The following is a 26,787-nucleotide window of genomic DNA, read 5'->3' as shown; positions in this document are numbered from 1 at the left end:
GTCCAATCAGCACCCTTGTATCCTTGCTACTGCCCCAGTCTCCCCACCAGATCTCACTAATCCAGGTCTTTTTATGTTTGTGATTTGTCTCTGTTTCTACCACCACGAATCACATTTCATGCAAATATTATTTCCCACATGAAATTTTATTACTGCTTCCTAATACTTCTGCTTCCTGCCTTTACCTCCCAACAACACATTTTATGAACTTCAGAGGAAAGGCATCTCATGAGGGTCTCTGAGGACAGAGGGAACTACTCTACATTTCTGTGCATTCTTATTCCATTTGATCTTAGTCAAAAGCTGAGAAGTGTTCACACATTCTTACTCAATGACTGCACTGGGTCTCAGCCCTACAGAGCTAGCCACAAATACTCCATGTTTATAGCCTGACTGTCAACTCTGGTCTTTAAGTATCGTATTACTTAGGCATGATAATAAAATTAAATAAAAAAAATCACTTCTCAGAAAATACTAAAAGCAGGGGGATACCACTTAGAACAGGGTCATTCAGAGTGTAACTGCCCAGCAATCCCTCTGATCATGGAATCAGAGGAGGGAGCAGAAAGAGCAGGGGAGTTTTCATGGGTGTGTCAAAAGAAAACAGGATACATTTTTGGAAAGGTTGGCTTAAAAAGAGATCGAATGTTGCCTGCTCTTCTCCAGAGCTACCTTCTCGCACATGGGAGTTCTCTTCCTCTGAGGCCAGGGTTATGCTTTACTCTTCAGCCACTCACACACTGGCTTTTTGGGGCTATTTATCCTTCCTTCCATTAATGCATTTAGGGGAAAGGTAGACTTCTTGGTAAGGAAGGAAAGCAAAGTCTACCTTCGCTAAAAAAAAAACCCAGAATGGCAGACAACAGCCATTTCCTCCCTCTTGACCAAAACATAGTGGCAATAAAGACAGTGTTCAGTTAGACAGCAATGTCCGCACTTCCTAAATTATGATCTGCCCCTGATAGTTTCCTAGGCCATCTGGGGAGAAATAACAGCATCTACTAATGCTTTCTCTAAAGCGCCAGTCCCAACACATGCACCCCACTTCCCAGTACTTCTTTCCCCTACACTTTTGATTCAGTTATTGTAAACAAGATATCAGAAATATGACTAATGTGTCCTGAGCATGCATGTCCTGAGCATAGTAGGCAGCCCCAGGGGTGCCTCCGGGCTTCTTAAAGCTGTCTGAGAATATCACTTCAAAGATCAGCTGGATAGATTCACAATTCCAAAGAAGTCTACGTATAATCAGTCTGCAATTAAATGCAGAGGACACTGTCTAGTTTACTGATAGGCTTCATTTCAGACATCATTTAAAGGTTTTCTTCTTTAAGGTGATTGTCTTTGGTTATTTCATCTGAAAGCAAAAGGACGATGTTGATGTGAAATGAACCTACTTTACCTGTTGGCAAAAGTTTCTTCTTGTGTGCTTTTTAACGATGATTTGCTATAACCTTTGTTCTTTTCTCTCTTTTGCCTTTCTTTCTTACTTGAGGAAGGAATTCACTCTGTAATCCAGGCTGATCTGGAACTTAGTATGTTGCTCAGGCTGGCTTCCAATTCACAGCAATCCTCCTGCCTCTAATTGCAGGAATCACTGGCATGCGCATTACAGTATTGTGTGTTTCTGTTCAGATTTTTTTAAAGCAGTTTCCCTCGTCTCTTCAAATTCCCCTGTCCTTCAATACTCAATTCCAACAAACTAAAAAGGCTTCTGATCCTATTCAGGTTCCTCTTAGGAAAACAGGGCCATGAGTGAGTGAGGAAAGCCTTACAAAAATGCCACAAACTCAGCAAAGAGAGAGATCATTTCCTAATGGTGGCAAAGAAGACTAGGCCCTCTTGAAGATCTGAAGCCAACTAGAACTGGCCATCACAGACAAACTACACAGTGTCTGAGGCCAAATACATGGTCTTCCTTTCTGATTTTTACAATATCAGATTTGTCAGCATTATTGGTCAACATCTATGCATTTCTCTAAGGATCCTGGGCATGGATACTCACAGCCATACAGAATGGCTATTGTTATCAACACATTTAATGTCCAGCTGAGTTTAGACACTCATGAACTCCCTGTGGGGAAAAGAGGTCTGTTTTCCTTTCTACAGTCACAGACTATATCATATCAATGTCTATATGCTTGACAGAAACTGGGAGTCCAAGTAAGGTGGGCAGAAGGTGATTACAGAGACTGTAATGTAGCCAAGCAACTTGGGAGAACCGACATTCCTGCCAGACTCAAATAAATGTAAAGAAAAGGCAAAAAGTATAGCTAGATTAAGTCACAACTGATTTGTAAAAAACTCATACCTAAAATTATGTAGTAAGCTATTATATTACTTAGAAAAATTAAATATTAAAAAAAATCTGGGCCTTCACAATGAAACACTAGAAAAGGCATCTCTTGGTCGCCATTGTGTTTCAGGGTAAGAAAAGTTCTTGACCCCCCTCCCTTGACCTTCAGTTTCTAAGTACACATCACTGATGCTGAGCTTGTGGAGTACCAGTAAGCACAGCCCCTCAGGGTACCCACCATAACACTATTTCAAATTCACTTTGCAAGAATTTCTTAATTAAATTAATAAGGTTGTTTTGTTTTGTTTTGTTTTGCTCCCAAAGTCTTTTATCTCTAGACAAGTAATAATAAAATACAACATGGTCAAATTCACTCTTAGGTAGTTCTGAAGTGTTAAGTCTAATCCCCATGCTTAAGTGTGCTTAGATATGAAATGTTTTGGTATAGATAACTAAGACATCTCAAAACATGCAGCCCCAGATTGCCTTACTTCAGACCAGTCCAAAGCTACCCACTGAGGTGGGCATGACTGGTTGTTGCAGGACTCTTTCTCCACAGGCCGGTGTGTTAAACAATCACTGTAGTCAAGTGTCTCCTCCTCAGATGGTCCGATCCTCCTGATGCAGAGCACAGCCCTCGTGCGCATCCCACCATCGCAAGTCTTGCTGCACTCCAACCAGTCTCCAATGAACCATCTGAAGCAAGATGCAGAATACAGAAAACAGTGGCTTCATTGCACTGAGGCTTCTAGCTGAGTGGACTCCATGCTTTCTCTAGAAAAGCTAGCTACTCACAGGTAGTTGATAGGACAATGTTAATGCAAGAGCCATTAAGCAAATCACTGTTTGCTGACACTCAGTTACCATCCAAAGTGCAATGTATGGGCTTTGAAGCAAGCAGAAACTATGTTCAAATGAGCAACACATGATGTGTTTTCAAACTTTTTGCTTTCTCTCTGTCTTTTAACATTAATTTCTGAAGAGAAAAATTATCTCATAAGATTTCCATGAGGATTAAATAATGTATTTAAAAGTTCTAGAACCTGCTGGTGAATGTTTAACACCTGGTTATCCATGGGAAGGGCAGAGTTATGATTTGTGCCATTTGCCCTATTCTTTTGGTAAAGTGTAAATACTTCACCAAGGCCAATTTCCAGCTACTAGTTTGACATTCTGAATGTGAACAAAGACCACACACTAAGGTAGGGTCTGTGGAACCATATGTACTTTAGAGCCACCCCTGAGTGCAGGCTGGAATGTAACCAGCATGCAGCAGGAAGGACTTTTATTATAATGATATTGTAACCCCTTCTCCCCCAAGTGAGGATCAGGTGCTAAGCTCCAAAGGAGGTGGAGACTTGTTTTCCAATTTAGAAATAAACTCTCATGAACATAGTAGGACTGCTCAGTCCTTAGAGGGAAAGAGAAAGACCAGGAAGACAATATTCTTCTGCTAAGGTGAAGCCCTAAGCCAGTCCTATGAAAACACTAAGCTTCCTGTTTCTCCACAGCTCGTCTAGGAAGGAACTCAAATGCCTTAAGCCTGATCTGCACTTCCTCCACTGCTGTTCCTTAAAGCCATCAATGAACTCCCATGTGTGCTTAAGTTCAAGAAGGTGTTTCTGGTATTTCTTCTGTACCATCACTCTCCTGTAAGTCATTCATAGGTCCACTGGGAAGCATGAGCCAGTTCAGGTCAGTAGGAGTCTACTTTAGAATTTTCATATCTCAGCTGAAGCAAAAGGGATCCTTTCCCTTCCTGTCAAAGGGTGCATGAGGACACCTGTCTAGAGCTGCTTGTGGCCATGTTACCCTTAAATGGAGTATCCAGGAGGTCCTGTTGATGCCTCAGTCCATGATTCTAGTCAGTCTATGCTCACACTCTCCTGAGCTTCGTTACATAAAGCTCACGGACTGAAGTCAGCCAAGTTGAAGTTTTAATCATTTGCCACCGAATCTTGACCAACATATCATTGGATTTCTAATAAGCATTTGCTGAATGCCTACCATGTTCAGGTATTTTGCTTTATTTTGCAGCAGAAATAATATAATAATAATAAAGATCCCATGTTAGGAAATAGTTCTCCAAAGTCATGAAAAGGGTAACAATGGAATGGAGACTGGATTCCCCATCAATTGTCATTTCCACTGAATCTCACTGATAACATTGTCGAAAGCAGAATATATATCACAGGATATTTTCTTCGATCTATGATTATAAACCATGCAGCTGTCATACTTATGTTCTTGGGTTTGAAACAAACCACAGAGAGGAATGTGAAAAGCTCAAGAACCAATTTCTCGCCACTTCCCTGATCAAAGTCCACTGTGCAGGTTTTGTATATGTAAGGCAATGTCTTAGGGTTATGGGAGTACCAGCATTCTAATTTAAAACGGCTTCTAGCCCACCAAGTCAAAATGGCTTTTGCTCAAGATTATTTGTTTTATCACTATTTATAGAGAAAATGAGGTTGATAAATATCATAATCAGTTTTCAAACTTAAAAATATTTCATAACTCAATAAAACTTTTGTCCTGAAATCCATTTTTAAAATTATAATTTAATGTTGAATTAAAAACTTCAATAATACCATTTTTTCTGTTAAGTCATTTTCCAAAGAAGATTTGAAATGTTTTCCCTATTCTTTTGTTTCCCATAAATGAACATGATCCTGAGTTGTTAGTACCTTATTTGGTAAGGAGGAAAATGTGTACTGAGAATAATCACTTGCATGGCAGCCATAGTGAAACTCTGATTCAATTTGCAACAGTGATTTCATCACCAAGATTAGGGGATAAAACAGAAATGTGTTTAACTCAGCCACACAAAGCTCAGTCATACCACTTCCAGCCATGATCTCATTAGGTCTCATAATGTAAGAGGGACGGAGACCTTCAAATTAAACACAGGTGCTCACAGGCAGCGTGATTCAGGAGACACTGCTATTCTTCAAAGCACAGGGCCAGGGCAGCACTGTAGTTCTAATATTTACTTATTTTTATTATTCTTTGTCTCTTCTTTTATTGTCAATAGTATTTCCTCAGAATCGTATCTGAACTTATCACTCTACTCATCAACTTGGAATACATGGAAGGAAATTATTGACTAAGCACCCTGCCAATTTCCTTCCTGACTGTAATCTCAGGCTTCAAATTCAGTTCTGGTTTCAGTTGTATTGTACATCCTATTATCCCTTCCTGTGTCTCTATGAAAGCTGATTCATGGTCTGATTATTGCAGTAAATTTTCAACCGTTCGCCTGCATCCATCTCAGTCTCCCTGTCCTCTGTCTAGTTTAGATTTGCCGCTTCCTTCTCTACATGGCTGACACCTTGGTGCCTTTCTCTTTGTTTCCTCTTTTCTCACCTTTAGATTCTATAATGAGAGATTTCCAAGAAATGTCATTTCTGGGAATATCAACTGTTGGAGCTTTATGACCTGGTTCTTTCTCAATATCTAGTTATGGTTTGCATTGAGACAGACTCTCACTCTATAGACTAGGCTGGCTTTGAACCTACTGAGACCCACCTGACTCTGCCTCTTTGAGTGCTGGGATTAAATTGTGTGCTACCACGCCTGGCTTCTTCTCAATATCTAGTCATCAACATGTCTACCATCTGTTAAGGCTAAAATTAGTGCTATTCATATGGGGAGGGTTGTTTGCTTTTTTTTTTCTTTTTGTCCATTTATTTTTGTCAGACAGGGTCTCACTCTGTAGCCCAGATTGGTTTGGACTCACTATGAACCCTAGGGGCCTCATATCCCCAGCAATTCTGTTGCAGCCTCCCAAAGCTCTGAGATTGAAGGCATATGCCACAGCAGGAGTAATGCTTGGCCATCTGAAAACAGAGTGGCTTGCTGTACCTCGTATAATCTGATCTCATTCTACTATCTGATTATTAGTAAGAAAATAATACACAGAGGAGGGAAAAATAGAGGAACTACATAAAATGTTGATCCAAACTTGATAAAAACCAGAACATTTTTGAAGAGCTCATCATAAAAACGGATTTTTCATAATTATTTAAAGGAAAATGGTGGAGCAAAGAAAACAAGCTGTTAGTAAATAGTTATGTTCAAAGGAAAATGCAGTCTTGAACTGTGGGTTCAATACCCAGCATTTGTGGGAGGGAAGAGACAACGGATTTTCCAGCCTCTATTCCAGAGTCGTCTAATCAACACTTTCCCCTATAAACACATCACAAAATTAAGAAAAAGTCTTCAGAATTTGGCAGTATCATCTTTAATCAACTAGAGGCAATTATATAACCTATTATTTACTTAGAAAATGCCACAGCTTCCTTAGGTTTAAAAACAGTTCAACTAATTGGAATGTGGAACTTAGATTGGAGAGAACCGTATGCCATAAACATTCTATAGGCAAAGAACTTCCTCAGTTCTTAAACATTAATATAATAAGCATCTTTTAAATTGTGACAACTGGGAATGCTTTGATGAAGCAAACAAAGTCAGACACATAAAGTGCCACTAGACATTTGGTTTGTAACTTAGAATGCTAGTGATGTCTGGTATAATGGGAAAAACATCACCAGAGATTAAAATCCTTCGTCTGTGAAATGATGAGAGTTGGCTGAGATTATTCTATGATTCTTCCTAGTCTCAAATTTTGTAGTTTTACAGAGAATGCTCATGAATCTTTTTCTAAACTTAAAATAACAAATTATAGTTGTCCATGAGTGAGGTTCAATGACTCAAAATAATTGTTGAACATTAAACCATAAAAGATCCTATTAAATAAAACCTAGTCCCTGAATAAAAATAAATGCCTTAAGTGAGCCTGGTGGCATAGTGCTGTCATCTCAGCTACTTGGGAAACCGAAGCAGGAGGCTTGCTGGCACTACAGAATAAGTCCACGCCTAGCTCGGGCGACTTAATAAGATTCCATTTTTAAAAAAGTGCAAAAACAAACAAACAAACAAACAAATAAAACCGGCTAGAAATATAAGTCAGTGAAGGACTCCTGCCTGGTATATGCAAGGCCCTGGGTTTAGTCCCTAGAACAAACAAACAAGTAATTTCTTCCCGCTCTGGCTTCCTTTTATATGTGTGTTCATAATTCTCTTACAACACTTTTATATGATAGTTATTTTTATATCTATTTGCTCAGATAGTCTTTAAGAAGCCAAACTACAGTGCTGTGCACATTTATTGATTATTTTTTTAAATTCTAGTCTCAGTATTACTACAATGTATAGTGTTTTTTGTTTTGTTTTGTTTCTATAAACTTAAAAGCTATGGTATTATAAAGGAATGATATTTACATTAAGGATTCTACACATAGGTCATATGTAGAAACAGTATTGCTATTAAAACACAGAACTATGAGGACTGGCCTCTTGGCCTCCCACTGAGTTCAGTCCCACCTCCTTTTCTTATGCAGGGACACTAGCTTCCCATCAGCTGTATTCTTTCATATTAATGTTTTTCTTTTTTTTCAACCACACAAGGCTACATCATGGATCTATTTCCATTCAGTTCACTACTGTGGCCCTGATGGTAGAGGCAGGCTGATATCTATAAAATTGAGGCCAGCCTGGTCTATACAACAAGTTCCAGGGCTATATAGTGAGAACCTGCCTCAATAAAATAAAATAAAATAAAACAAAATGTTCAGTATTCAGTTCAGTGAAATGACTTTCATATAGTTAGTTAGTTAGTTAGTTAGTTAGTTAGTTAGTTAGTTAGTTAGTAGGAGTGTATATCCTTAAAATCTTTCTGGGGAACAGTTTGGCAATGTGTCACAAATACTAAACGCTCTCTGACTTGACTAGAAATTGTGTTCTTCCTAATACTGCACAGGGTATAATCACAGACAACAATGTGTTAGTGACAAAAATGGTTAGTGCTTTGGTATCACAGGAGAGCAAGAGCTTAAACAGGGCAAGGACTGAGCAACAGTAGAATTCAATTGAAATAAACAGTGACATTACTACTAAATGCTGTAAAGATAATGTTCAAAATATACTGAGGACTGACTATACTATTTCATTATACATACATGTGCATATACACATAGATGAACCTAGATATGGCATATCTTAAAATACTAGCAGCGGTACTAACAGACTCACTTTCTTTGCTTTATCTGCCTACCACACCAATGGGCAGACAGAGAGCCTGTTCCTTCTCTCTCATGCTCACACTCACATCGGGTCCTGTTGTGTCATAGCAGTCTATGATGTTCATCCCTAGAATACAAATAGCTACTAGGAATTGTATATACACATTCTAACCATTTAACATTTCTCTTTCATTGTCTGAATTCAAAACATTAAAGAAGAAACTTAAAAGATGCCAGGAAAAATTGACTAGTAAATATATAAAAATATGTACCTTTAAATTTTTCAAGAAAGAAAAATAGACTAGACTTTCCTAATTTTATCTCTTTATGTTTTTCTATTGAATTCCACCTCCCACCTCCAATCTGAAATAAGGAACTTCATTTCAGAATTACAAAAGGAAAGGAATTAGGAAATTAAATTTAATTAGATGTATTAATATGACAATTAATATTAACCATTAAAAAAAAGCCAGGTGGTAGTGGAGTACACCTAAATTTAACCCCAGCCCTGGTCTACAGAATGAGTTCCAGGACAGCCAGAGCTGTTACACAAAGAAAGCCTATCTCAAAATCAAAACAAAACAAAATTTAAATTTAAAAAGCCTTTAATGATATATTCAACTCCACAATGTATAGACCAATGATTCTCAAACTGTGGGTCATGACCCCTTTTGGAGTCATGTATCACATATCCTGCATATCACATATTTACATTACAATTTATAACAGTAGCAAAATTACAGTTATGGAGTAGCAACAAAAACAGTCTTATGGTTGGAAGTCACCACAACATGAGGAACTGTATTAAAAATAATAGGAAGGTGGTAAACCTCTGTCATGGATGGGATGATGAATGGCTTGAAATCTTTAAGGCGTTGGGTGTTTAAGAAAGTATGCTTGAACCAATAAAGAAGCCACAAGTCAACATAGAACAGGTGTGACCAGTACCATCCAGGCCTTAAGTGATCAACAAGATGCCAAGTATGATATTTAAAGTCTTGAACGTCAGGGAATTAACTTGATGAGCAGAATTCACAATTACACAAAATATGGTAAATCTATTGGGACAAAACCTAGATCATGGATTTTGACCATCGCTTTGCTTTGCACAGTTTTTAAGACTTAATTTGAGATTAGCTTATAAAGCTAATTAGCAGGAAAGTAGAAGAAGAAAGTAAGCTGTCTTCTCTAAAGAAGGTCTAATCACTCTTGTTGCTTTGCACACCTCACTTGGCAGGAACTACCACACAATTTTACAGAAAGCTAGGGGGTATGTTTGCAAATATGAATGCATAGTGTTTGCTTGCGGTCAAAGAAATGAATTCTCACTTTTTGTCATACTTACTCAGGTGGGCAGGGCTCAGTGTTGCAGGCTCTTTGATTTTCAGGTGGCTTACTGTCAGGGTCACAGAAATTGTTCTGGACGATGGAGTTGTCATCCAGTCTTTTACAGACCACTTCTTGTCTTTGGGCACCTTTAAGAAAAGGAAGGGCATCATTAACTGGAGGGTAGTTTCCCTTCCAAAAGGTGAGGCATGTATTGCTTTCCTCTGGGAGTTACTCTTACTGCATCCTGCTGTCCTATCTGTTCCAAGACCCTGTCTACTTCTCCAAAAGAAGAGAAGGACCGGTCATTACAGTCAAATTCTAAGCAAAATTATTCTTCTCATATTTAGAATCACAGATGTTTTGAAACTGTAATCAGTATTTCCATTTTTATGTTCATCTTCATGCTTTCCTTAGAAAATCCTTGAATTTTCCGAAACGCCATGAGATAAAATGTATTAATATACATTTCAATAGAAGACAATAGATGCATATTTATTTAAAACAAAATGACAGGGACTAACTTACTTTCTGATATTTTGTAGGACAAGAGGAAACAAGGTCATTTTCCATTTGGAATACATCACACCCACACATTTCACTTATTTTCTTCAATTTATGAGTGCATCTCTCTAAAAGCTCATCAATTTTGATTTCATATATCATAGACCACTTTTGGACTACAAGAAACTGGTCTGTTTATTTTAACAGAGTTGAATACCTGTTGATTATATCACTGTCAAAAGATACATACATAGCTCATTCTAATATAACTTAAAAAATACTTATCTTGCTCTTAAAAATTAGTCCATGTGACTTGTTAGCACAACTAAAAACATTCTCATTTTACAATTTACAAAATTATTAATTATATGCTATGATTTATTGGCAGACATAACTACCACAACTTGCTCATATTTCACAAAATGCGATCACACACACACACACACACACACACACACACACACAGACTTTTATTTATAAACATTCGTGGTGGGATTTTTATATATACTCATTTTTGCTTTGTATCAGTAATCAAAAGACAGATATTTCAAGATATCAAAGAGAAACAAGTGTTTCAGATCATACAAAAGACACTGTCAACAACATTTTACTCTTGGAAATGGGCATAAAAACACGAGTCAAGCTGTTCCCTGAAATTACCCATCTTGCCCCTATGAACACATAAGCTGAATAACTCAGGGTTGTAAACGCAGCACTGACAGCATGCAGGTAACCACAGATTTGCACTCCAGCTAATTCTACAGAGTTCTTCTGGGCTGCTTGCCTGCCTGCCGACCTGGCCGACTGCCCCCTCCACCCCCTCCTCCCTGCCTGCCTCCCTCCTTCCCCCTCTTCCTTTCTTTTGGTTATTTTTAAGTTGTAATATAATTTTTTAAAAAGGGGGTTTGTTCACAAATGTGTGAGTCCTTATGAAACAGGATCATTTGATGAAAGAAACTTTCCCCTGAAGAACTAGACACAAAATGCTTCTCCCAAGGCTGCTTAGGTCTGGATGAGCATGTCTCAGCTGTCCTGCTATGGTCACATTCAACTAAATCCTTTGGATTTAAGAATTGACAGGAGACACTATTAAGTCGACTGATCTCCTCAGGAGACTAAGCTCTCTAGCCTCCATCTCAATGGCGAGTTGTTGAAGAAGGTCTGTTTTATTGCTTGCAGTGACAAGACTCCCAAGATCGCCTTCAGTAACATGTTTTGAGGGGTCTGAACTATACCCAAACAACTTACTGGCAAAATGTCTTAGAGTATATTGCATTCATCCCTCCCAGTCCCTAGAATAGCAAATGACAGCAGTGGAATTTTTTAACTATTGAAATCGAGATTTTTGAGGGAAGAATGATTCATAAGAAGCATAGCTGTTATCCGTCCACAGATGTTCCATGACATTCATCACATTACCTCCTCATTGTGTCATCCCAGTGGGCAGATAACTATGTCCATGTGGTCACCTAGTCAAACATCTCTGCTGTTAGTCACAGAGCTCGCCTACCAACAGTGGCTCAGACGAGCAACTTGTCCACTCTGAAGGAAATGTTCATTCATATCAAGAGCAAGGGGTTGCTTTTTTAGGTTTAGCGTGTATTTTTAAAAGGCATCAAATGTGACTACTCTTGAAACAAAAATGCTGGCCATTAATATAGTCTGTCAGTAGACTCTCAGAAAAGGCTAAACATCAAAACTACAAAATGGAATTGATGTTGCTTAGTTCCAGTGACAGAAACTGTTAAGTCAGTTTCTCCAGGTTAAGATAAAAGTTCAGTTTCTTTCAGAGAGCACTACAAATGTTGTTTGTCCACACTGTATTTATTTAAAGCAGCCTTTATTATAAAAGCAGGTCCTCCGCAATTTGAATCACAGATCAGACTGGTATAATTAATTAGAGATTTACATTTCATTTTTAGATAAATTCTAGCTGTGTAAGTATCTTGAAAATGTTTTCTATGTAATATTTATTGCTAAAAACTAAGAAAACAGAGAGAACCACACAGAGTAAAATAAACATTGAGAATAGGCTCATATTGTTCTAGAGCCTAGAGCTCTTTTGTTATTTGGTAAAACCTAGCTTCTTGAGTGATGCTGGAGTTCATATTAAGAATTACAAATTAATTCAACTTTGGCCACGTCTTTCATATAGCTGAAAAATTGAGAACTGAGGGACTTCTAGGTCTTTATAATTTCAGCATGCTGTTTTTTGATAAAGTAAAAATTAACATCCTTGAAAACATAACTAAACTTGTTCTATATTTTACAAAGATATTTTCCTTACACTCATCTTTTATTTATTTTCTTCTAATACGTTGTTATTGGTGTGGCATTAATCTATTTCAAATCTTCTCACAACACTATACTATTTAAGAAGCAAATATGACAAACGATGGTTTTAAGTATAGAAATGTAAACATAACCCTAGGGCTAGAGATGTAGCTCAGTGGTACAGCATTTGGCCTGCATATACAAGATATTAGGTTCAATTTCCAACATTTAGAGGGGAAAAAAAAAGACTCACATTTGGTCTGTGATCTTAAATTAATTTATTAGACCCTATGTTTAGTATTCTGCCAATAGTTTAAAGTTAGGATCTACTTGGCTACCATATAGGCTACCCTGTTCTACCATATAAGAACTGAACTTGAATTATTGCCTAAATTACACAACAGAAAATAGTTTTTAGTGGCATATTGTAATAATATAGAAAAAAGGAAAAAGCAAGAAACCCACCAAATGGCAAATGAGACCTGGATGAAGATGTTTATTATTCTCACTCTAAGGACTGTTCGGGTGGTGGGTGTCTCTCTCAGTGAGGAAACTACACATTCAGGTCAATCCTGAGTGAAGTCCTCAGAGGACACTGACCTTCTTTGTTTCTGATAATTAAATACTTTTACAGACTCATTTATAACACAATATTTGAAGTAATGCTGCTTTTCTTGTAGCAATCCACCATTAAAGAATTAAGTTCACCAGTTCATTCTTTTTTTAAAGTAGAAACTAGAAGTCAGTGCTTGAAAAAATTTAACTTGGAACAGTGGTACGTGTTAAATCAGGAAGTATGAAGGCAGGGGGGTGGTGGTGAGGGGGGAGCTAAGGAAAAGACCTACCCATTCTCAATTTTACAAGACCTAACATTTCAGTCCTAAGTGGACACCATCAGAACATATGATTAAGTCAATATGGGAAAGAATGAGAGGTATAAATGTACACTTGGGATTAAAGGGGTAACTGATCTCCAAATAACTGAACAGACTGGCACAGTGTGTCATCTCTCCCCAGGAAACAGATTTTCAGAGAGGAAGAGAAGAGAATACTCATATTTTATACTAAAAATGTAGTTGGGGCTAAGGCAATAATTTGCTTAGCCACAACATCTAAAGTAGTTAGCAACCAAGACAACATTATATAACCACAGCATACATAGCATATGGCCAATAATATTAATGTAATCCTGATATTCAATGCTGACAGCATCCAAAGAGTGACAAGTGCCAGGCAAACAAAACAAAACAACACATACACACACAGAGACACAAAGACACACACAGACACACAGACACACAGACACACACACACACACACACACACACACACACACACCAACAAACCCTGTTTGCTCTCTTCAACTGCTGGAACCTGGCTGTTGTGTTGTGTGATTGTTGGCCAGACATAAGCATTTGTAGGGCACTGCAAAGTCCATCTGCCTTGGATCTAACAGCTGGCACCTAGAGTACCAATCCACTCTACCCACATGGCTTCCTTCTTTTTAAGAGCCCACTGATCTTTTTTTTTTTTTTCAATCTTTCAAAATCTTCCTTTCTTTGCCTTCCCAGTGTTTCCCGTCTGTCCTGGGCAACCGTAGATGTCCCAAGGAAACATAGGATGATCAAAGTGGAAATGTTACTCAAAAAAATTGCTAGCCATGGTAGCATATGCCTTTAATCCTAGCACTTGGAAAGTAGAGGCAGGTGGATCTCTGTGGGTTCAAGGCTATTCTGGTCTGGCAGCTAGGGCCACTTAGTGAGACCCTGTCTAAAAAACACATATATTTTTCTAGAGCAATTGTGTTTAGTGAAGGCAAATGAGGATGGGGCACACACACAATAGATTTACTTGAGGCCACAGCACACACAGAAGGGATTGGATTTATACTATACACTAGGTAACAGTAACATCTTTCATGAAAAAAATGTCTAAATTAATCTGACTCATTAAGTTCTCTCTGTTTAAGGTATGAATTTAATTACTATGTGGAAAGGCAAAATCTTTACCTCAATGAGAACATATTAAAATGGGGTGACAAGAATACTACCTACTCGTCTAATAAAATACTGCATTTTTAAGTCTGATATTTTTAGTTGTACACACCTCTCATTTTGTTAAATTACTGGATAATTTCTCTCTTTCTGATCTTCATCAATCTTAAGAACTCTCATAATCAAATGACTATGATATTGTTCAATTTGACTTTATCTTATTTCTGCTTTCCTTCACCTCAAACTGCTTTTAGCTTCAGGCAGTAAATGACCTAAGACAAGTTTTTATTTCCCTTTGCAAAACGAAGCAATCAAATTAGATGACTTCTAATATTTCTTTCAGATCCAAAATGCTATAGTTTGCTTTTGCCCTTTCTCTTTATTTCAGTAGTTCAGATTTTTGAACAATTCTCCCTCTTTAATGTCTGTTTTCCACTTGTACTCTATAAAATAGTGTAGGGACTATAGCTCAGGTTAGATCTCTTGCCTAATATGAATGAAGAGCTTAATTCCCAGAAATAACAGGGACAGACAGACAGACACACACACACACACACACACACACACACACACACACACACACACACACACACAGAGTGAGAATAATAAACAGGCACATGTCTTGGTGTTGTAGCCATGTTATAATCTTTGAGTTTTCACTAGTTCTTTTCATACGTGCAAGAGGCTGGACAGGAAATGCAAGAATGCTAAATACAAATGGGAACTTTGAAGCTCAGCCTGGTGGCACATGCCAATAAGCCCAGCACTCTGGAGAGGCCAGAGTAGAAGGATCAGGAGTTCAAAGTCATCCTACACTAAATAGGGAGCTGTAGCCCAGCCTGGGCTATTCAATACCCTATTTCAAAGACAAAGCAAAAGCAAGCAAACAAAGAAAGATCTAAGTTGTGTTACCACATCAATCTCTATGGTTTCTAGTAGGAGTTTATTTCTTATATTTATTTAAATTTTAAGGGATGATGATGAGAGTATAAGGTCTTGGATCACTTTTTTTTTTTTTAACACACTGTGACATAGTTATTAGCAAATAAAGAAACTTTAAAATATCATATACGAAATCCCTTTCTTGGGACCAAAGAGTAAATATTTCAGATTTAATTTAAAGTGAAGATATGAGTATAAGCAAGTTGAATAGTTTTAAAGCTAAAATCCTCATATTCTTCAAGTTCCCAAAAATAAGAGTTAAGAAAATAGGACTTATTTTTCCAAAAGTAGTTCATATCTACTTCCTAGTAGGGATGCATGTTATGATTACTAAAAACGCTATTTTATCTTTCTTCATTGTCAGCCTAGCCTTTAATGGGAGCCATCTCTCGAACCTTAAAAAAATGCTATTTTGAACAGAATTTTTGTGAAGTGAAACACAGCCTGTGTCATACTGATAACTAATACACCAGAAATGCACTGAAATTTGTTTTCAGCCTTAGGACATTTTTCAGTGAATATAGGCATCCAAGCTCTCTTCATCTTAGTAAAGACTATATTCAGTAAATCATTGAAGTTCAGTGCTACACAGCCAAGGATCTCAGGAGCTGGGATGGTCACAGACACCCTGCTGTGGGGCCTGGTCCACCTAATCCCATATGTTGGAAGTCATTCTTCCTTCTCAACATTGGAAATGGCCCTGAAAGGAACACTGGGAGAGAGTCAGTATGGATGTGCCATAGTCAACCGTGATTGCCTTTTTTTTCTAGTCTTCTAAGTAGCTTACTTTTCAAAAGCAAGGGAAAAACTGGAGAATTTTTATTCTTTCTTAACTGAAGACACTTTCCTTCAGGAGTTTGTCCTCTTAGAAACGCAGTGACCTGTGCTATGTCTAAGTTTCCTATTCTCAGAACTAAAATTCTGAAAAGCCTACATAGTCAGATATTAGCACACTGTACTACAACCTTACACCAAAAACAAAAACAAACAAACAAACAAAAAGAAAAGAAAAACATTTTCCCAGGGACTTGTTCAAACTATATAACTCATGATAATATGTAAAGTGATTTTAAGTATTAATCTACATTTTCTACCTGTAATCTTTCATTTAGTTATGAATAGCTATGCAGATTTTGTTATAAGCATCAGTCATTTGTATTTCAGAATTAATTTCAATCAAATCTATTTTGAAATACAAAAATTAAAATAAGAGATGGAAAGATGGCTCAAACTGCTCTTCTAGAGGACCTGGGTTCAGCTCCCAGAACCCACAGGGTGGCTAATGAGCCTAGGATCCAAGGGATACAACACCCTCTTCTGGCATCTGTACTGCATGCACAAGGTGCACAGACACACATCTAGGCAAAACATCCATGCATGTAAAAAGAAAAAGAATACAATATCTAAATTTTTTATTTTAAAAATAATAAGATAAAATATGCCTCCTCCCCCAAAGAACACCAACAACACAAACCCTCAACCTATTGGGTTTGTTTTCTTCTGTTCCAGATTGGCACCTGTCTATTTTGACTTTCCTTCAGTTATAGAGTATGTCTACAGTGTTGTTATAAAAGTCAAGCCCCACCACACTTACTTGTATGAAATGACCTCTTAGTGATGTTAAATATGTCAGAAAGACATTTTTGAATTGGCAAAGGAATTAAAAAGACATTTGTAAGAATGTAAAACATTTTTCTCTGCTTTGTCTGGTCCTGTGAGAATGTTTCCTTTTAGTTGGGTATTAGCTCTGGCCTAAAGATTGTATTATACTTCTCTCTCTCCTCCCTTTTCTCTCCTTCTCCCTCTCTTGTTTTGAACGAGAGACAGGAGTTTCAAAACGAAGCCCATGTTGGACTCAAATTCTCTATATAGCTCAGGCTAGCTTTTAACTCACCAATCTCCTGTCTTTACCTCCCACGTGCTGGGATTATAGGTATGACCACTAGGCTTGGCTCAACATTACATCTTTCTAGTAATTACTTTAAAATAATTTAAAATGCCATTTCAGAATGGACTTACTAGAATTTAAGTTTACATTATGTTTGTATTGTATCATTCTTATAAATATTAAAATTATGACATCAAAAGATAACACTAGAGAAATGATAAATATCTAATGTTTCATAGGCTAAGACAATTCATTAAGCTAATTTGAAAATTATGTTATTAATAAATGTATCACTATAGATTATTACATAAGTTTGTTGAGTTACAAAAAAGTTGCTATCAGAGGCCATTTTTAAATATGACCTGCCTCTCACCTTGTGCTTTTATCATGCATCAGCCTTAGACTGAACTAGCAAGGGCAGAAAGAAACATACTCAGCAAGAGTAACAAATACAGATAAGAAAAGTTTACACATTATCAAAAGCTCTAGATTCCAATTTGCAGGAGCAAAGCATTTTCCATCTTTAAATCCTGACAACCTCTAGGGCCATAAATTGTGCTTAGACACATTTTTTTCCTCTTAGAAGAATGTCAAAATAGATTAAAAAGGAGTAGGGTGATTTTTTGTTTGTTTTTTTGTTTTTTGTTTGTTTGTTTGTTTGTTTGTTTGTTTGTTTCCCCGAGGCAGGGTTTCTCTCTGTGTAGCTTTGCACCTTTCCTGGTACTCGTTTTGGAGACCAGGCTGGCCTTGAACTCACAAAGATCCGCCTGGCTCTGCCTCCCAAGTACTGGGATTAAAGGCGTGTGCCACCACCACCCGACCCTTTTCTTCCACTCTTAATGACATATTAAAATAAGTTAGGATTTCTCAAACTTTTTCATGCAACCCATTAGTTTTCAATAATTTTTTATAGCACTTCCCAAGCAGGGGAAAAATTTTGCTTATTAAGGCCCAAATAATTTAATGACAACAATTTGCATTGAATAGAACCAATGTCACCGTGTTTCCATTGAAAAAGTACAGTATTTTGTAGCACCTCATGAGCATGCCGTTGTGTTGGCCACCTGAGTGCCTTTTGAAAAATTTAGCCCTGAATCAGTGAAACCCAAAATAGTAGTTGGAAACCATTTTTCAAAGCTCAGAGTAGAAAGCAGTTTCAATGTATATAAAAGTCCAAATGAATCAGGCAATGATGCATACAATAAAATTAAAACTAGAGTTTTCCTATCTGGACAGAAGAAATATGTAAAACAACCTTTATGTTTATATTCAGTTCATTCTCTCCTCTCTCTCTCTCTCTCTCTCTCTCTCTCTCTCTCTCTCTCTCTCTCTGTGTGTGTGTGTGTGTGTGTGTGTGTGTCTGTCTGTCTGTCTGTCTGTCTGTCAGTCTGTCTCTCTCTCTCTCTCTCACACACACAAGTGAACACACATGCACACAAACGAATTAGGCTTGTTTGGTTGGGGTATAGCTCACTGGTACAATCTTGCTTAGCACTACAAACAAACAACAACAAAAACCAGTCAACTTTCAATGACATCCAGGGAAGGAAAAGAATTTAAAAAAGCACCAAACATGAGAAAAATGAAGTAGATAATAACATTTTATATAGTCACTGACATCTGATCAGAAATACTAATACCCATGTAGTATATGTTTTAAAAGACTTATTTTATTTTTATGTGTATATTTTTGAGTGTACCTATGTGCACTATGTATGTACAGTGCCCACAGATGTCAGAAGAGGGCATCAGATATCCAAGAATTGGAGTTACAGGCAGTTATGATGTGAGTGCTGGGGACTAAACCTGGGTCCTTTGCAAGAACAGCAAGTGCACTCAACTGGTGAGTCATTTCTCTATATATTTAAAAAGAAAAACAAACCATGGTGTTCTTTGATCTCTAACTAAAATTAAAAAATGGTGTCCTGCAAGGACTCTGCTCCCTTTCTCTTCCTCAATCCAAGCACAGCTTTACCTCATCTTTTTCTCCTGAGCTGCAAAGGTAGTATTTAGCAGAGAGAGGTCACTCTAAGAAACATAGAAAACTTTAATTCCTTGGCATGCAATTCTTTTACTTCACAAAGAGAAAGGAAAGAAATCCTAAAGGAGAAAAACAATGTGGACAAACTATCAGGGCAGTTAATAATGCCAGTGGAGGATAAACAGTATATTTTAAGTGTAACTGTAAAACTATAACAAATGTACAATATTATATGCATTTCTGTCTTTTCTTTGCACTGTTAATGAAGAATTCTTTGGTAGCAAAGGTATTATTAAATACAATTCTAAGACTCTTAGTTACTAGTCTTGAGATACTTTATTCTAAAAGTCCAAGGACTGTATGAAGTCAGAGGAGAGGCTACTGGGTAAGTTGTGAAGATGGCAAAGGATGGTATAATAGTGGAAAATTAAAAGACAGAACTTAAGTATTAACATGAATATTGATGCCTTATGCAAGATCCATTCCCTAAGAAACAATAATCTCCTAATACAGCAGAGGGGTCCCATCCTAATTAGAACTGCCAAGAGAAAAGAATGTCTGGGAGTTTTCCCAACACTGTTAGAACAGGTGCTGGGTGCGTCTTACACTCTGTCTTGCAGCTTAAGTCGGTTGACTGCAGCAGCCATTTATAAGCTGAGCTATCTTATTCAAACTGCTGAAGAACAGAAGCATTTCTAATACATATTAATTTAGATTTTAGAATATTTGCAAGGAGCGTACTGGTGGAGCATCCCTAATCTGAACAATCTGACATCCAAAATGCTCTAAAATCGGGAATTCTGGTGAGCTCCTCAGATGAAGGAGGCTCTGCTTATATTCATCTCAGTTCTATAAATATCACAGAAAGTTGAAATTAAAATGAAAATCTCTGAAAACTGTTTAGCACAGTTGCAGTTAGTTTTAAAAGTATTAATTAGATGAGATAAACGATCCATCAGGTAAAGAAGAAAACGTAAACAAACTGAGATCTAATTATACTCCCTATGGCATGTCCAAGTCCAATGGCCACATTAAATAAAACACGGTTTCCATTTTACCACTTCCTCCACTCTGTTCAGTGATGTTGCTCTCTATTTTTCACTCCAAACGCTCATTCCTGAATCTCATCAACCTTTGCATTTAACTCATAGCCAATTAATAAGAGATGTTAGTGTTTTTAGGACTAAAACTTTTAATTCATAATAAAACCAATAAATGTTAAAATATGGACTGCACCTTAAGAACTGCCAAGGGATCTTTTAAAAATCTGATGTTCAGACTAAACTCCTAACCAGGGGTCTCAGGGGGCCCAAGTATCAGGATCTCAGCAACATTTAGAACCCTGTTTTTCCAATCTGTGTCAGAATTAAGAGCCATGGTTCTGGGCAAGGCTTCTGAATGAACTTTACAGTTGGTGAAGGAAATACTTTTGGGTGGATATCTAGCAAGTTTCTCTATAGAGGTACTAAGTGGTGAAAAAGCTTTGTTCAAAATATCCAAATATTATTATTAGAAAAACACTATGTTGAAGTATTAATAGACTCAACTGCCAAACCACAAATAAAAACTTAACTTGAAGTCTAATTATATAATAAAAAAATCATCACAGCAAAGGTTATTTTGTGTGATTGTTGAGGATGATCAAAGGATACCAGGCATGAGAATATATTTTATAAACTATATGTTATTCATCTGTCATTAAACAGCCAGGTCACAGAGTCACTTGTAATTAAAACAAATAGAGATTGTCATATAGCTTTACTAAGCATTTGTATCTAGTCCAGTTACCGGAGTAAGGCTCCTAAACTATCAAGACCTGTACTCCTGAGTCAGGAACTGGAAGCAGAGCAGCAATCCTTGACAGCCTCCTCCTTCTACTACTACTAGTAGTAGTTCTGATGTGTGCTAAACTTTGAGAACAACACATCTAGGCAAACATTAGTAAAGAGGAGGCATGTAATAATGAAAACCAGTGGGCAAGTATGAAGTAACTGCTGTTTTAACCTTTAAAAGCTGTGGAGCAAATATTATATGGTGTGAATTACTACTCAAAAACGGGTTCCAGAGTTTTGTATCATGAAACAATATTACTTTCATTATTAAGCCAAGCTTTATCAATTAACACATGATTACTGTCATTAATCCAATAACAGCATATTAGGCACTTATTTAAATTACACAGTACATAATATTTTGGATAAGGCATAAAGAAATAAATTTTAAGAGAAGTAGCAAGGTTTCTGAAAGTAGGAAGGTTTTAATTTACTGGGTTCTCACAGAAGAATTATAGCTATCTTAATAGTCACATTTATCTGAAGACAACACCCATAGCAACTTAATGTTCCCCATCAGCCCAAGGAAGCACTTCATCAGTGACTCAAAGCAACCATCACTTGAAATGAATCATCACCAATGTTTCCTGTATATTAGATTGGTCATCAGCATGGCTAAGTGACAGAAAAACAGTTTTTAATTTCTTATCTTCAAATATCTCATCATAGAAAACTATCATTCTTGCTCCCTGACTCACAGTTCAAAGGTCATGATGTCAGTAAAGCACATACAGAACAATAATGGACAACACAGAGGGACCTTGTGAGACTCCAGCTGAACATTCTTGGAGAGTTCTCGCTCTTTTCCCATTTCAAACCTTGAGAGCTTCAAGGCTCCCACCAGCTCCCTGGTGAGGTCAAAGTAGAATATCATATTTAATAACTAACTTTAGTTTTTCTCCCCAGTTTCTGAGTGAAATGTATCTAGAAATACATTTTCCTAAAAGGTCTCTAACTGTAAATAAACTCCTTTTTTGACATGTTGGTACATGATTCTGGCCTCTTTCTATGATTAACATTCCTGAGCTCTAAGGAACTTTACTTCCTTCAAACACAAGCTTCCAGTATTTAAAGAATCTGGAATTAAAAATAGAGGCACATATAGGAGGAACTGGTTTAACAGCTGGTATCTACATCGGGATACCCATCCTAGGACATCTCATTTCCTACAGGGGAAAGAAGAGGTATACATACTTTTTTGATCTTGAATTTTAGTTGTCAACTTGACATAGTCTAGAATCATCTGGGAAGGGGGGTCTCAATGAAGAATTGTCTAGATTAGGTTGGCCTGTGGGCATGTCTGGGGGGGATTGTCTTGATTAGTGGGAAGATGCGCCACAGTGGGTAACACCATCTCTGGGTAAGGGATACTGGATGGTCTAGGAATAGAGAGAACAAGCTGAGCACTGGATGCACACATGCATTAATTCACTCTGCTCTGCTCTTGACTGTGGACATCATGTGACTAGTTGCTTCAAGTTCCTATGTCTTGACTTTGGACTTCCCTGCAATGATGGGCTGTAACCTAGAATTGTGACTAAATAAGCTCTTTCTTCCTCAAGTTGTTTTTCTCAGGGGGATTTTATCACATCAACAGGAAATGAAAATAAGACATTTGTCAAAATTATTGTTTCATGGCCTCATGAGTGCTCATAACCACTTACTGTTTTATAAATGCTTATTGTTTTTCTAGAAAGTTCCTGATATTGTACTAGGAGCAAAATGAGTTCTCAAAGATGCAGACTTCAGTGACCAGCCCCTGAACTCTATATGCCTATGGTGCTAGGTTTCAGTTGCACTGAAAGCCACAGTGATCCAAAATCTTGTGTGGGCACCAGAACCATCAGGAAGCTTGTTAAAACACAGTCCCTATTCAGTTTCTCTAAAGGAGTTCTGACATAGGCACCGAATCAGCTGCTCAGTGAATCCCTAAGTGATGCTGAGGCAGCTGGTCCCCAGATCACACTTGGATGAACAAGACAAATGACGGCTCTGCACACAAATCTGCCAACTTTCAGTCACTGACCTCCCTCTCTCAACAAAAGCCAGGGCCTCCTCATAAATGCTCAAAATCACTCACACTCAAGCAGAATTTGGGGTCCCAGAACCACCTCAAATAGAAGATCAGTAGCTCCAGATTCAAAGTAGTTTATACTATGGAAAAGAAACCTCTCCTTCCAGGGGCTTTTCTTTTTATTTAGGTTTTTCCTTGTTCACAAATCACTTCCATTTTTCAATATGAATGTTACGAAAAAGAATAACTCATTTAGATTTTTAATACGTTTTTACTTCAATAAATTCATAGTTCTCTTTTGAATTCCATTTTCATGCCTCCTCCACCTTTGTTGGACTCTGTGCTCTCTGAACAAATAGAATCATAGGGTTGAAAGAACATTGGGAATTCATTTAATTTCTCCTTGGCCTCAGACAAGACTGTGTCTAAATCATCCTCAAGTAGAGCAATTGAGCAAAAGAACAGGCAGCAAGGCTCCCCATTCTGTGTTCTACTGTGCACTTGAAGATACTACAATGCCTTCTCTTCCCTAAGTCAGCTGGCTTCAGCTTTAGGGCATCCTTATTAGAATGCCTAAATCTTAAATTATTTGGACTCATCTTTAATAAGTTTATTCTACTCTTAATAAGTTTATTTATTTATACTACTTAAATATATGTCATCCTAATGATGATTTTTTTTGTTGGTAGGTAGAAAGGGTAAGATTAATTCATAGAGTAACTAAAAGTGATTTAATTAGCACAAATAAAGATTTATGTATAAATGACATTAAACATAATGCAATGGCCCTGATGGGAACAAAAAGTGAATTAGTTGAGAATGATCTGCAGTGGTATCAGTCATTATATTTTATTAAAAGAAGTGGTAATGCAGTATAGTTTTGAAAACTTCATATTAAAAGTCATCAGACATTGCACACATAAAATGGGTGGGAAGAGAAGAACTTTAAAAATACATTGCAAGCTCTACTTAACCATGTTTTATGATATTTCACATGAATGAATATTAATAGAGCATTATTAATCTTTTTTTTAAATTTTTTTTCATGCTGTGTAGTCTTTACTACTGACAGTAGAGTTATAGTAATGAATGCTTTTAATTTTTATAACTCAAAAGTATGGGTTCTGTCATATGGTAATCAATTTTCTGAAAATATTTTTTTCCTATTCAAATACTTGAGGCATTTGGAGATACAATGGATACATGGACAAAGGTCCATATAATCGTATGCTTTTGCACAGTTTAGAATGGGACTGTGTCATTTATTTTAATTTCAGCATTCTCACTATTATTATTTCAAACGTATCCTTTGGTTTTGGAATGGTGAGGTACTCCAGGCCTCCCTGGCCTTGGAGGGTGGGTTTGCTCCTTGCCTATTGTAGAAAGCTCTGTGGTGGAGGTGGTGCATTCAGTCTCCAGAGAGAAGGAAGATGCTGCTTACACAGCACTTCTACTCACCAGTCCATGAAGCAGCAAGGGTGTTGGCTTTGAAGGAAGCCAACTGTCCTGCTCTCCCAGCCAGAGGTAAAGAATTGCATTGGTGGCCACTAGAGGGAGGAGGATTAGGAATAGAGTAAATTGTGGGGAAAAGGCACCCATGAAAAACGCACATGGGACAACCAACACATCACCAACCACTGCCTACCAGCTACCGCTACCTCACTGAGGGGTTAGAGTGGGTTCACTACACATTGTCAGCCCGGAGACCCAGACACTAGTATAGTAATTCATGTAGCATCCCGGTATATTGCCCCTTAACTTCGATGGCAGGAGGAGGGAGTTTGGATGGGGTTGTGGGAAACACACAATTGTACAAACACAAGCATACAAGCACACATACATTCTCGTGCCCCATTACAACAAGTTGCTTCTGTGATGTCTGATTCTTGCTGGTTTTAAATTTAAAACTCTTGATGTTCTTTACCAAGAATGTGTTCATGAAAAGCAAACAGCCCACCTTCAAAATAGTCTTGGAGAAGCACCAGCAGAGATACTCATTGTGCCAAGATGTATTTTACCAACAAATCTGTGTAAATTACATGAGGTTGAAACAAACACAGTGTAATATAATTAAGCAAAGTTTCTTTTACTAAATTACAGCTTGAAGCAAACCTGCAAAAAATGTTTCCAATTAGCTTCTTCAGCAAACAAAAAACACAGCTCAGAGTAGGTTTGGCTTCCCACACTGCCAGCTGTGGGCTGCCTAGTGGGTGTCTTACCTCCAGCACAGGTAGCTGAGCATTCTGACCAGGGCTGATGATGCCACAGAAAGCCAACTTCATTATCTCCACTGCCAGGACGAGCGATGGGAACGTTGAACTTGTACCTAATTCCCAAATTCTGTTCTTGGAGTAGAACCTGCCATTGAAAACAACTGGTGAAGATAATTAAGACACAATGAGCCTTCATTCAGACATTCATTATTTCTTCTGAAGAAGAAAATGGCACACAGCAAGTCTCACAGGAAATTTGGAACAAGTATTTCTTTACTTTAGCTTCTGGACGGTCTCACTCAGTCTGTGGTCCAGGCTGACCCTGAACACAAGACAACTTAAAAAATTATTACATTTTTGTTCATTTATTGGTGAGAGGGGGCTGAGCACATGCCTTGGAGCATGGAGAGGTCAGAGGGAAGCTTGGCAAAGTTGGTCTTTTCCCTCTATCCTGTGAACCATGGGGATTGAACTGAGGTTGTCAGGCTTCGTGACAAATGCCTTTATCTGATGAGGCATCTCAGTGGTCTTCAAGACAACTAACTTCAAAGCACACAAGTTTATATAAAATGTTCCTGATTTCTGTTCATGAGTACTTTGTCACTGTTTTCATTTATACTGCTTGATCATACACCTTTTACTCAAGAAACATGAAAAGCTGGGCGGTGGTGGCACACACCTTTAATCCCAACACTCAGGAGGCAGAAGCAGGCAGATCTCTGTGAGTTCGAGGCCAGCCTGGTCTACAGAGTGAGATCCAGGACAACCAGGGCTACACAGAGAAACCCTGTCTTGAAACAAACAAAAATCTATGGAAGTCATCTGACAAGAGATCTACAGTCTCCACTCTGCAGTATCTACACCCTCGGGCAAATCATTTTAGCTTTATTGCCTTAGTTCCATCACATGTAAAACAGAGCTGACCAAACATGACCTTTTCCTACCCCATAATATGGAAATTGCAGTAAAAATATAATGGCAAAGACACATTTACCATGACAATGAGGTTTTCAGAGGTGGGTCCTAGGGCTTCCAAGGATTCTGGTTCATCTGTTGGTCTCTTGTAGTGGAAAGCTGTCCCAGAAACATCAAATTTCCTAGGCCAATCAATAGTCCAGGCACCATTAATATAGTAATCATCCCCTTCAGATTTTAAAGCTGGAAAGGAGAACAAAAATCCACCTCAAAATGTTAAATTTCATTTACTAATAGGTCATAGATCAACTACTACACTAAGTAGTTATAGTGAATGGCCATTTCAATCAGAAAGATGCTGGACCGTCTTCCTTCTCCTCCCTGTCTCACATCATCCGTTTCTCTTTCCCTTCTTGCTTTTATTCCATTCCTCCCAAACAGTGACAGACTTTATTGTAGGAATATTCCTATTTGGAATCCACCTTCTTAAATTAACAAGTACATAGAAAAGAAGGGATTTAGAAA

At 37.7% G+C, this 26,787-nt stretch overlaps 1 protein-coding gene across 1 annotated transcript in view; it reads right to left on the bottom strand.

Annotated features, from left to right (window-relative positions):
- Window positions 1–26,787, bottom strand: part of Adamts6 (ADAM metallopeptidase with thrombospondin type 1 motif 6) — a 241,420-nt gene that overhangs the window by 15,248 nt on the left and 199,385 nt on the right. Inside the window, exons 19-22 of the mRNA XM_036207143.1 lie at window positions 26,342–26,505; window positions 25,354–25,492; window positions 9,725–9,854; window positions 2,788–2,992 (exon numbers count right to left, since the gene is read on the bottom strand). Coding sequence (XP_036063036.1) covers window positions 2,788–2,992; window positions 9,725–9,854; window positions 25,354–25,492; window positions 26,342–26,505 — 638 coding nt within the window. The remainder of the gene's footprint in view (window positions 1–2,787; window positions 2,993–9,724; window positions 9,855–25,353; window positions 25,493–26,341; window positions 26,506–26,787) is intronic.

This window comes from Onychomys torridus, chromosome 15 (genome assembly GCF_903995425.1).
Source record: "Onychomys torridus chromosome 15, mOncTor1.1, whole genome shotgun sequence".
Lineage (NCBI taxonomy): Eukaryota > Metazoa > Chordata > Mammalia > Rodentia > Cricetidae > Onychomys > Onychomys torridus.
Note: the sequence above shows the minus strand (reverse complement) of the source record. Positions and strands in the feature narration are given on the sequence as shown.